The sequence below is a fragment of the Lepisosteus platostomus genome, chromosome 16 (assembly GCF_059453375.1).
Source record: "Lepisosteus platostomus isolate fLepPlt1 chromosome 16, fLepPlt1.hap1, whole genome shotgun sequence".
In the NCBI taxonomy this organism is placed as follows: Eukaryota; Metazoa; Chordata; class Actinopteri; order Semionotiformes; family Lepisosteidae; genus Lepisosteus; species Lepisosteus platostomus.
In genome coordinates, this window is record NC_142626.1 from 25,953,139 (window position 1) to 25,965,163 (window position 12,025).

The window sequence follows — 12,025 nt, forward strand, 5'->3', positions numbered from 1 at the left end:
GATTCCCCAAAGTGCACACTGTGTTCCCAGGGAGTCACAGGCACACTCTCTCCTGTAGTATGGGAAAGCACTGATATTTTAGAGTTTTAAAGTTTTGGGGAAAGGTGTGTGCAACACTGTCCACACTGTTGAAGCAGAGTGCTCCTCACTCCCCTCTGGTCTTATTGCTGAATAACCACTTCTATACTGACTGAGCAGCACTACAGAAAAGGGTCTAGTTGGCATTACTGCTGTGAAGACAGTGATTGAGACAGATGGAGAACAGACAAGAGAAAGAAAGAGACAAAGTTAAAGAGGAACAGGAGAGTGAGGAGCAAGTTTAAACCTGCGAGACACGGAAATGAGAGGGGAAGCTTTTCTTACAAGATCAGGCATCTTATATTTCTCATCGCAGTTTTATTACGGGGAGGGTGAGACACAGTGGGATGAAGAAGACTGTAGAAAGATGTGTCTGAATATAGAGCACTGAGTGGAACTTTTCTTTCTATTTAATTCCCACTTGCTCCTAATCAAAATCATGACCCCATCTGCAATATTGATCCACACCTCACTCAGAGGTCCCAAGCTCTCAGACAGGGTTTTAACTCTTGGTATCAATGTAGTATTGCAAAATTCTGCAAATTTCAGTTCAAAATCATGACCTAAGTGAAAGTACTGCATGGTTGCCATGTTGGTGAAGGAAGACGAGAATCTGCTGGTCTCACCCCTGGCGAGAGCAAGAGTTTGTGAGGATTGTGATATAAAACTGGCCCTTCCTGCTCACTAGTCGATGTAAGCGAACAAGAAGCCAAAACTTGAAAATGAATATGAGTGTGCTTTAGTTGGTTGGCAGATTGTTCTTTTTTTCAATACTGTATGGCCTGTTTGCTGTGAAGATTAAAGATCTCTCCAAGCCCATTGTTTCTCATTTCACCTCTGACGGCCACGACCACTCTAATCTCTCCGTCTGTGTACTCAAAGATGGTTTTCCGAACTCATACATCAGAAAGACTACTGAAACCAAAATGATTCTGCAGCTAGGATCACACCTTCTCCCTTCTCTTAACGACAGACTACTGTTCTTTTAAATTTTCTCCATTCATTGGAAGTTTCATTTCACACCTCTCTACACCTATTCTGACTTCACACCTCTTGTTTGGCCTCTCTTTCTGTCCCCTGCTCCCGCCTCTCACTCCTCCTCCCTCCCAGCCTTTGTTCTCCCGCTACATTACCTTTGCCTACTGCCTTGTCTCTCTCACACCTGAAGAAGGCTCCACGGCCGAAACGTTGTGTTCTCTTTCTTCTTTTTTTCAGCATGGAATAAACCTATTACTTGTGACTATATATTATGTCCTTGGAAAAATTGGACATGCTGACATAACACTGATGTACATACAGTATACACGTACACTACACTATGGACAGTATATGTACGTGGTGTAAGTGTATATGAAGAAGGACACATCTTAATGTGCAAAGTTGTTGGCAGGTGATGTTACAGGAATACTTATAATTATTTGAAGAGGATTCAATCTAATAGACTCTTAGACTTATGGAGAACAGTTAACCCTAACGTTGAAGACTTGTCATGTTATTCTATATCATGTGGAAAGCTTTCTAGCAGGATGTGACACAACTGAGGCTCCAGCATCTGCTGCACACTAAAACATAAATTAATTTTAATCATAATTAATCAGGTTATTAACTTACAAGTCACCTCCAATATCTTCTAAAACAAACCATGAGACCGGAACAGACAAAAAGTTTTCTTTCACCGTAGTACAGCATTTTTACTACAGATGCCATTATCATAAACCGATAATAACAATGATCTCACACACCAAAATGCAACCTAAAAATCAAAAGCTGATGAAAACATAAAATTAGACAATAATTAGTAAGAATTGCTTACACCTATATCACTTTTCTGGACATTCCACTCAAAGCTCTTTACAGATAATGGGGATCCCCTTCACCACCACCAATATACACCTCAATCTGGATGATGCACCAGTACGCTCACAACACACCAGCTCTCAGTGAGGAGGAGAACAGGGTGATGAAGCTAATTCATAGATGGGGAGTATTAGGAGGCTATGATAGGTAAAGTCCAATGGGTAATTTGGCCGAGATGCCAGGGTAGTAACCCTACTCTTTTCGAGAAACACCCTGGTATTTTAACGACCACAGACAGACCTTGGTTTTACATCTCATTCAAAGGATAGAGCCTGTTTACAGTATAGTCTCTCCATCACTATGCTGGGGCATTGGAATACATACAGATTGTGGGTTGAGCGAACCCTACTGGCCCCACTAACACCACTTACAACAGCAACCTTAGTTTTTTCCAGGAGGTCTCCCATCCAGGTACTGGTCAGGCTCACACCCGGTGAGCTTCAGTGAGCTGCCAGTTGTGATTTGCAGGGTTATATGGCTGCTGGCATATTCACTGGCATAATCACAGCCATAGATGTTATGTGCACTGAGAAACAGGTTACACGCCTGCTAAACCACTGGGTCAATGGAAACCAAAATAGTACATTTGTTTGGCTGACCACTACAACCTAGTCTGAAAAAAGTCTGAAAAAAGGGGATCAAATTGGTTCAAATTGCTGTCATTCATTATTGACCATTTAGAGCCCTAGGAGACATCACTGCCTCTGTAACATGACTCTGAAAAACAAAACCTCAGCAACCGGTTTGTTTACTTAGCAACTAGGGGTCATCTATTGTCAACAACTCACTCCTGCTGATAAGCTGGCAGTGAATATCAATTAAAACTCTTCAAGCACTGCCCAGAGGATTAGTTCAAGTTCAAGTTCACATTTATTTGTCATTCCAGCCATATACAAGTATACAGTGGAACGAAATATCGTTCCTCCTGGTCCATGGTGCAAATTCAGGCAGGACAGACAGGACACTGACATACAGTAGACATTGTAAACAGGATATACATAGTGCAAAGTGCAGATAGTGCAAATTAGGCAATACATAACACAACATACACAACACACTGGGGGGGGGGGGGTTATATAGTAATATAGCAATAACTAGAATAGCTTTTAATACTTTTAAATAATAGTTTTGGGTATGTGAACATTATCAATCCGGGTCCTGTATTCACAGAATTTATGTTGATTTATTTTATATTTTCAATTTGTCTCGATGTTTTATCCAAGCTAGTACACATATGGTAACATGTACAAACTTTTTCAGCTGGCTGACAAGGATACAACTTGAAAAGCTGATCTTTTGAAAACCAGGGATTTTTTCATCCTGCATACTTCTACCTGGTGAGAGGATACATCGCGGATTGTCTTTATTACGAACTTTTAGAACTCGGAACGAATCAGGACTAAGAGAACGGATTACGGACTGTATTAGGAAGACAGTTGTTGGAAGAAACGCCACGGATCTGAGGACAGTAAAGTGTGGTGTAAGTACTACCTTCGTTTACATAAACTATCCCCCAGAGACACCAGAACTGGTGGAGGATGCGGGCAGCTCCCGCTCGGGTTTGAGAATCAAAGAGAGGAAGTTTTTTTTTTTGTGTGTGTGTGCGGGTTCCGCTTTGCGCGTGTGAAGAAACGCTATGGAAGAATTAAAACAGCAGTTGTCCCAGGCCACCCTCGCCCAATTCCAGGCATTAAAAGGACAACGAGAAGCTAACGAAGCGCAACTGGAGGCGAACCAAATCCAAAAAGAAACCAACGAACGAATTTAAGAGGAGCAAAAATTAATACGCGCAGAGTTGTGCAGGTTAAGGGAAGAAATCCGGCAGGCCCCGGTAGCGGGGAGAGGCACCACTCAGGAAGAACAAATTACGCTAGAAAAGATGACTGAGCTTGATGATGTGGAAGCGTATTTAACCACCTTTGAAAGAACTGCAGCTCGAAATGCATGGCCCAAAGAGCAATGGGCTGGGAGAGTAGCCCCTTATTTAATTGGAGAAGCCCAAAAGGCATACTATGATTTAAAAGAAGAAGATGCAGAGAATTATGAGACTCTGAAAAACGAAATATTGGCAAGACTAGGGGTAACCATGGCGATACGAGCAGTCCGGTTCCACAATTGGAGCTACCAGATGAACAAGCCTACGAGGTCTCAGATGTTTGACCTGGTACATCTGGCAAAGAAATGGCTCCAGCCAGAAGAATTAAACCCAGGACAGGTGGTAGAAAGTGTGGTGTTGGATCATTTCGTGAGGAGTCTGTCTGTGCACCTGAAAAGGAAAGTAAGTGAAGGGGATCCCCAGACCCTAGATCAAGCCGTGGACTGGGTGGACAGATACCATGCCACAGAGGCCCTGATTAGGGAGAGAAAAGGGGACTTTAGGAGGGAGGAGAGAAGAAGCCCCAAGAGTCTGGAAACCGAAATAAAGTATCGGCCAATAAAGTATAGTGATTATCGGGAACCTATACAGTTAAAAAAAACCTTTCGGGGGAAGTCTGACTCAAGGCCCCGGCCATGGGAAGAAACCCGGCGATGTTTTAATTGTCAGGAAGAAGGGCATTTAGCCAGCTATTGCCCCGGCCTGCCCGAACCCATGCAGGTAGACCCCAGAGATGAAGCCCTATGCAACTACCTTACAGCGGGGGTCCCGACCCGCGAGGATCCCCATCTTACGAAAATCGAGATAGAGGGAGAACCCATCGAGGCCTTATTGGACTCTGGCAGTGCGGTGACCTTGGTGACCCCTACAATACTTCCGGGAGGACTAGAGATTCCAAGAACAAAGGGAATACCTATTACTTGCATTCACGGGGACACCAAAGACTATCCGACGGTCGAATTGAGCATCTCTACAGGACAGGGGACCTACCGCTCAACGGTAGGAGTGGTTGAGCAGTTGCCATACCCTGTCATACTGGGACGAGACTGTCCCCATTTCCTCCAGATTTGGAACACGATCCAATCAGCTAGGCCAAGACCAATCGCCTGGCCGGAAGACAGTGGTGACGCCCCTACCGACGACCCTGATGAGACGGACCCACAAGAAAGCGGAACTGAACTTGGAGTTGAGTTTGGAAATATGGAACTACCGAACTGGGAACCCCCAGAACGACGGGGTAAGTTTGGGACGGCCCAACTAGAAGATGGGAAACTTGAGACATGCGTGGGGACATGTCAGGAAAATTGATGGGGAGTGTTGTACTGATCCTAACACAGTGAGTTACCCATATTTTATGACAAAGAATAATCTCCTTTATCAAGTGCAGCAGAAGGGACAAGAAGAAGTGGAACAACTCCTTATTCCCCGGCCTTACCAGATGAAGCTCCTCAACTTTGCCCATAGCCACCTGGGTGGGCACCTGGGGGTAAAGAGACATCCGAGAGACTCCTCTCTAGGTTCTTTTGGCCTGGGATCTATAAGGCCATCGAGAAGTAGTGTCAGAAAAGTGCGCCACAACCTTATTATAGGAACCCTTTGATTCCCCTCCCAATTATTGAAACCCCCTTCGAACGGATTGGGATGGATTTGGTGGGGCCCCTGATCAGAACCACCAAGGGTCACCAATATATTCTAGTAATAGTAGACTATGCTACCAGGTACCCCAAAGCCATTCCGTTGAGAGCTGCCACCGCCAAAAACATAGCTAGGGAGCTAGTACAACTGTTCGCTCGAGTCGGAATTCCTAAAGAGATCCTAACTGATCAAGGAACACCTTTTATGTCGAAAGTCATGCGAGACTTATGTAAGCTGCTGGGTATACAGCAGATCCGAACCTCTGTTTATCACCCTCAAACCGATGGTCTAGTAGAACGTTTTAATAAGACCCTGAAAAGCATGCTTAGGAAGACGATGCAAAAGGATGGAAAAAATTGGGATCAGCTGCTCCCGTATCTCATGTTTGCGGTTCCGGAAGTACCACAGGCTTCGACTGGATTTTCCCCCTTTGAATTATTATACTCTCGGAAACCACGGGGCCTATTGGACGTGGTCAAAGAATCGTGGGAACACCAACCTTCCCCTTTACAAACTATCATTGAGCATGTGGAACAGATGAGAGAAAGAATAAATGTTATTGTTCCCTTAGTGAAAGAAAACCTGGAGAAAGCCCAGGCTCAACAACAACAAATTTATAATAGGGGAGCAGTTGTGAGGGAATTTCAGATTGGGGACAGAGTACTGGTGTTAGTTCCAACCCCAGAGTGTAAATTCTTGGCATCCTGGCAGGGACCTTATGAAGTGGTGGAAAAGGTGGGGCCAGTCAACTATAAGGTCAAGCAACATGACAGAAGACGGCAGCATCAAATCTACCACGTCAATTTGCTGAAAAAATGGCATGGCTTCGAAGTTCTGCTCACCCACTTTTCCCCAGACCCTCTGGAAGAAGAAACAGGTGCGGTAGCCGTGGGAGACCTGGCTCCGGCACAAAAACAGGAACTACAAGAATTCCTGTCCCAAAACAAAGATGTTTTTCCCGGACACCTGGTCGAACCCACCTTATACAACATAAGATCGTCACGGAACCGGGGAAAAAGGTAAGGCTACCCCTGTATCGAGTACCAGAAGCCAATAGGAAACTGATTAAAGAAGAGGTGGGTAAAATGCTGGAGATGGGAATAATCGAGGAATCCCATAGTGAGTGGGCTAGCCCGATAGTTCTGATCCCCAAGCCGGATGGAACTATCCGATTTTGCAACAATTTCAAAAGGTTAAATGAGATCTCGCGGTTTGATGCATACCCCATGCCCCGTATAGATGAACTAATCGAGCGATTAGGTAACGCTCGATACATCAGCACCCTTGATCTTACGAAGGGATATTGGCAAGTGCCACTGGCCAAAGAAGATAAAGCCAAAACCGCTTTTGCCACACCTGAAGGACTATATCAGTATAGGGTCCTACCCTTCGGTTTGCATGGCGCTCCCACAACATTCCAAAGATTGATGGACCGAATTCTGAGACCGTATCGGGATTTTGCAGCCGCCTACTTGGATGACGTTGTAATCCACAGCACGAACATCTACAACACCTGGAAGCAGTAACTGGAGCGTTGCGAGCAGCAGGATTAACGGCCAACCCAAATAAATGTTGTCTGGGGGCTAGGGAAGCCAATTAGCTGGGTTATACGATCGGGAGAGGATTGATCATGCCCCAAGATCAGAAAGTACAATTAATCAAGAACTGGCCCAAACCAGCTACCAAGAAGCAAATTCGAACGTTTGTGGGACTGGCAAGTTACTATCGGCGTTTCATCCCAGGGTTTGCAGCCATGGCCGCCCCTCTACACGATCTGACGAAGATGAGCTGTCCGGAGAAAATAAAATGGACCGACTTGGAAGAGAGGGCTTTCCAAGACTTAAAAGCAGCTCTCACTTCTCAACCCGTCTTACAGGTACCAGACTTCAGTAAGCCTTTCATGGTACAAACTGATGCTTCAGACACTGGGATTGGAGCCATACTGTCACAGGAGATTGAAGGACTGGAGCATCCTATTCTGTATATCAGCTGTAAGTTGAATCCGGCCGAAAAACAATATTTCACGATAGAGAAAGAATGTCTAGCAATCAAATGCGCCCTAGACTATTTGAAGTATTATTTATTGGGAAGACAATTTATATTATACACAGATCATGCGCCATTAACATGGATGTTACAAAATATGGATAAAAACGATAGAATTACGCGGTGGGGCCTTAGTCTGCAAAGATTTCAATTTCAGACGGTTTATAGACCCGGAAGGAAACAAGGAAATGTAGACGCCCTCTCCCGAATGCACTGTTTGTTTTTTTCTAGATCGCCCGAGGTCGGGGCTGATCTCAGGGGGAGGGAATGTAAGAGGACATGGGGAAGGGTCATCTCTAACAGGTATTTCCGAAACGAAACACTGAAAATGTTAGAGATTGACCTTAGCAAGATGGCAGACAAAAAGAATCAGCTGACCAGTAGATGGAAAGGGTCTACCTTAAGAAACAACGAGACACAGCTGAGACGCATCAGGAACCAGAATATAAGTGGCCCGGAGGCAGTGAACAGGGCAGAAGCCGGTAAGGTGAATGCGTTTTGGAGGAAAAGAGTGGAAAGAGGTACTTGTTAAGGATCGGGCTAAGGAACAACGAATGACTGCAAGGAGAAAGGTTTATGATTTTGGATTACGGACACTGGTTTAGGATACATCGCGGATTGTTCTTTATTACGAACTTTTGGAACTCGGAACGAATCAGGACTAAGAGAACGGATTACGGACTGTATTAGGAAGACAGTTGTTGGAAGAAACGCCACAGATCTGAGGACAGTAAAGTGTGGTGTAAGTACTACCTTCGTTTACATAAACTATCCCCCAGAGACACCACACAGGGTATTACAGCCTTTTGTATTTGAAACTTGTAGGGAATTTGGTTTTCACAATGGTTTTATAGCTTAGCTACATACAATGTAAAAACAACCAAATGCACAAGAACAGGCTGATGGTATTCTGTTAAAGAGCTTTAATTCATACAGGGGAAGAAGATGAGGAGATGCCTGTCACCACTGATTTATTCTCTCAGAGTATAAGACAACAGAAGGAAACAATCAGGCTCTTTATAAAGATGATGTTAGTATATACAGCAGAAATTCAACACCTTTTCCTGTCACAGATGTAATCACAGACTACAGCAACTTTTCAAAATAGGAAACAAAGGAAATTCTGAAGCACTGTTACTAGGGAATCTATATCCCTGGAGGTCAACATTTTTTTTAATTTACAATAGGATTGGGATAAGATAAAATGTTAAGCTATTTTAATACCCAGAAACCTATAAAACACATTAAAATGTATCTAAGAGGTGCTAGAAAATCAGGTTAAGCAAAACTTCAATAGATGGAAACTGCTGCCTGTCTCATTCTTGAGAAGGATGAAGACAGCAAGAATGAAGGCACTTCCAGGATTTCTGTTTTGTTCCAGACCTTCCTTATGCCTCTCAATGACCATTACTAGAATGTCTATTTTGTGTGGTTTAAAGACAGGGTCCCATGCTACCGTGACCATCGCGGTTCCACACAGGCTCCTGCCCCCTGCCACTCCACCCCGCCGGTTTGTCCTGCAACACCTGGGGCGCAAACCCGGGTCTCCGGCATAACGCAACAGGGAACCATCCGGATGAGCTAAAAGAGACCTCCCTCAACCCAGGCGGCTGAGGTCCCTGCTACGCACAGGGAGGGCGATGATGTCACCGTGTCCGACCTACCTCTGCTACACCCCTCAAAATTACTATTTCTTTATTTATTTCACAATACAAATTATTTTCTATGGGATTACTGTATTTAAATTGCAGAATTTACTTTCATAATGCTTTGCTTTGTTCTGCTGGAAGCAAGCAGGGCAGGCAGGCGAAAGATCAAAAGGGCAGGGGTTGAGCTGAGAGGAACTGATGAAAGCACCAGGGAGAGTCTGAAGGAGAGTCAAAGCACATACACATGCAGGGTTCAAAGCACAGGAATCAGTCCAAGACGAACAGGCAAGGTCAAAGCACACAGAGAGAGGAGAAAACACTGGGGGGACACAAATCAAAGCTGAGAAGAAGTAAATGAGACTCTAAGATGAGAGGTTAACAAATTGGTAAATTTTGCATACCTAACTTATTTCCACAGCTACATCCTTTCAGATGTATATAAAATATCAGAAAATACAGGAGGAATACAAGAGTAAGACGCAGGTGAGAAAAGGAGGTTGGCCTTTCCACAGCAATTGAAGACTCTAAAACCCATTCAAATCTGCATAAATCCACCAATTCACATTCATGGAAGAATATGAGTAAAAAGTTCATATTCAATATTGGAAGAAACACCAACTACAGTACAAGCCAAATATTATAAATTTGGGAGCACAAACAGTTGGAAGAATTGCAAGGAAAACCTGGCATATTGTAAACATTTTTTGGTATGAAAATAAATTGGGGAAAGCTTCTTGAAGAAATATAAAACAAAATCCTCATTAGGAGTCATTTTCCTTCTGGGACAAACACCAGATGAACGGCCTTCAGAGGCAGAAAGATACTTGTTTAGAACTGTCAGAACTGCAGCCATGAAATAAATCACTAGAAACTGGTTAAAGCTGGACAGACCTTGTGTTCAAATGAATAAGGACTCTATGAATGAAATCTCATGAAGAATATTATCCACAGAATTCTAAATGAACCACAACATATACATGTGTAAAAAAGGGTAAAATGGGAAAGGTTGCATGTCGTGTCTCTCAGTAATGAGATATTAACAAAGAAGCCACAAACAAGAACTTGTATAAGATTGCGTAGCAGTTTTTTGTATTTCTAGGTGCCCCCCTTCTTTTTTGTTCTGTTCTTCCTAGGTGTTTCTTTTCTAATGCATGTGAAAATGGCAATATTCTGTGTCTCAGCATACCTAAATAAAACGATAAAAAACAAAGAAATCGCCAGTGTTCACTTACTCCAGTTTTGTTAATTTACAGTTGGGATTCCTCAGAGCTGCAGACAGCAGTTTCACTCCTGAATCCCCCAGGTCATTGAGACCCAGATCCAGCTCTGTCAGACTGGAGTGTTGAGACTGAAGAACAGAGGCCAGATCTTCACAACATCTCTCTGTTAGTTCACAGTTCCACATCCTGCAGACAAAAAGACAGGAGCACAGCTGAACATCTGCACAGCTCATCCACATCCTTCTTTCCAAGTCTTCACTACAACACCCAGCTCAGCAGTAATATAAAACATTATGGCATTATCCATCTCAGAGTGTCCATGGATGAAGATGATGAAGACAACAGCTGCTTCAAGTTTGGGGTCCAGAAGGAAGAAGAAAGATGAGAAGAAAACTGTCAGGAAGGGAGACAGTTGGGAAACAGGGAGACACGTGGAGCTACAATGAAAAGGGGAACAGAAAGAAAGACTTTGACTTTTAACCAAAATAAAAATTGCTTCACATTTATTATATGTCATCTTCATATATTTATGTTTAGTTAGTTATGGGGTTATATGTTGTTTTCTTCAAAAGGTTTATTAATCCCAATGTAAATTACCAACACTTCAGTAAGTGAACTGGAGATTTTGTTACTGTTGTTTGTAGATATGTTGAGAAAAACAACATTCCCATTTGAAGAAAAAAGCATCAACCAGGGTTTTAAGCATAACAAAACATAAAATAAAATAATAAAAATAATAATGTTAAGCAGTAAAACAGCATACACACACACAACCCCTACAGTATATACTGTACAAATCCCATTAAAAAGAAAAAAGAAAACGATAATGAAACTAAACAAACCCCATCCCTCCCAAAAATATACAACACTGCACACTTTTTACACATAAGAAACAATGACAATGAAACAATGACGTGTCCCTGCCTAACTTATGAATTGCATGACTTTAAAAGCTATAAAAAAAGGGTTTAGCTAAAAAAACCTTTTTTATGCGCACAAAACGGGTGATTTTTCTTCCTCGTGATCAATTTGGAAACTTCCGCTGTAAGTTACTTTTTAATTAAACGTTTAAAACACTTGAATTTTATAAACACTATGAAAAAAATCATATTCAACACCTAGCTCAACAGTAATATACAACATCATGTTATTATACATCTCAGAATGTCCATGGATGAGAATGATGAAGATAACTGCTGCTTTAAAATTTGGGTTCCAGAAGGAAAAAGAAAGATGAGAAGAAATTGTCAGGAAGGGAAACAGGGAGACACATGGAGCTACAATGAAAAGGGAAAAAGAAAGAAAGACTTTGACTTTAAACCATAATAAAAATTGCTTCACATGTTCAGTATTATTATATTTTTTATTAGAAGTCATCTTCTTCTAGTTATTTTTAGTTAGTTATAATGTTGTTGTTTTTCTTCAAATGGTTTATTAATCCCAAAGTAAATTACCAACACTGGAGTAAGTGAACTGGAGATTTTATTATTGTTGTTTGTAAATATGTTGAGAAAAACAACATTCCCATTTGAAGAAAAAAAACAACAACCAGGGTTTTAAGCATAACAACACATAAAAATAAAAATAATAAACAATAATAATGTGAAGCCTAAACCGCATAAAAAGTCACAACCCCCATATACTATACAAATCCAACTTAAAAG

The 12,025-nt window shown here is 42.4% G+C and overlaps 1 protein-coding gene across 11 annotated transcripts in view; it reads right to left on the reverse strand.

The window, feature by feature from the left end:
* Positions 1-12,025, reverse strand: part of LOC148647106 (NACHT, LRR and PYD domains-containing protein 3-like) — a 140,909-nt gene that overhangs the window by 5,817 nt on the left and 123,067 nt on the right. For 9 of the 11 annotated variants that reach the window (XM_088609334.1, XM_088609332.1, XM_088609333.1 and 6 more), the window contains one exon: positions 10,374-10,547. The exons of the other annotated variants lie outside the window; for them this stretch is intronic. In XM_088609334.1, the coding sequence (XP_088465460.1) occupies positions 10,374-10,547 (174 nt within the window). The remainder of the gene's footprint in view (positions 1-10,373; positions 10,548-12,025) is intronic. 11 annotated transcript variants of the gene reach the window in all.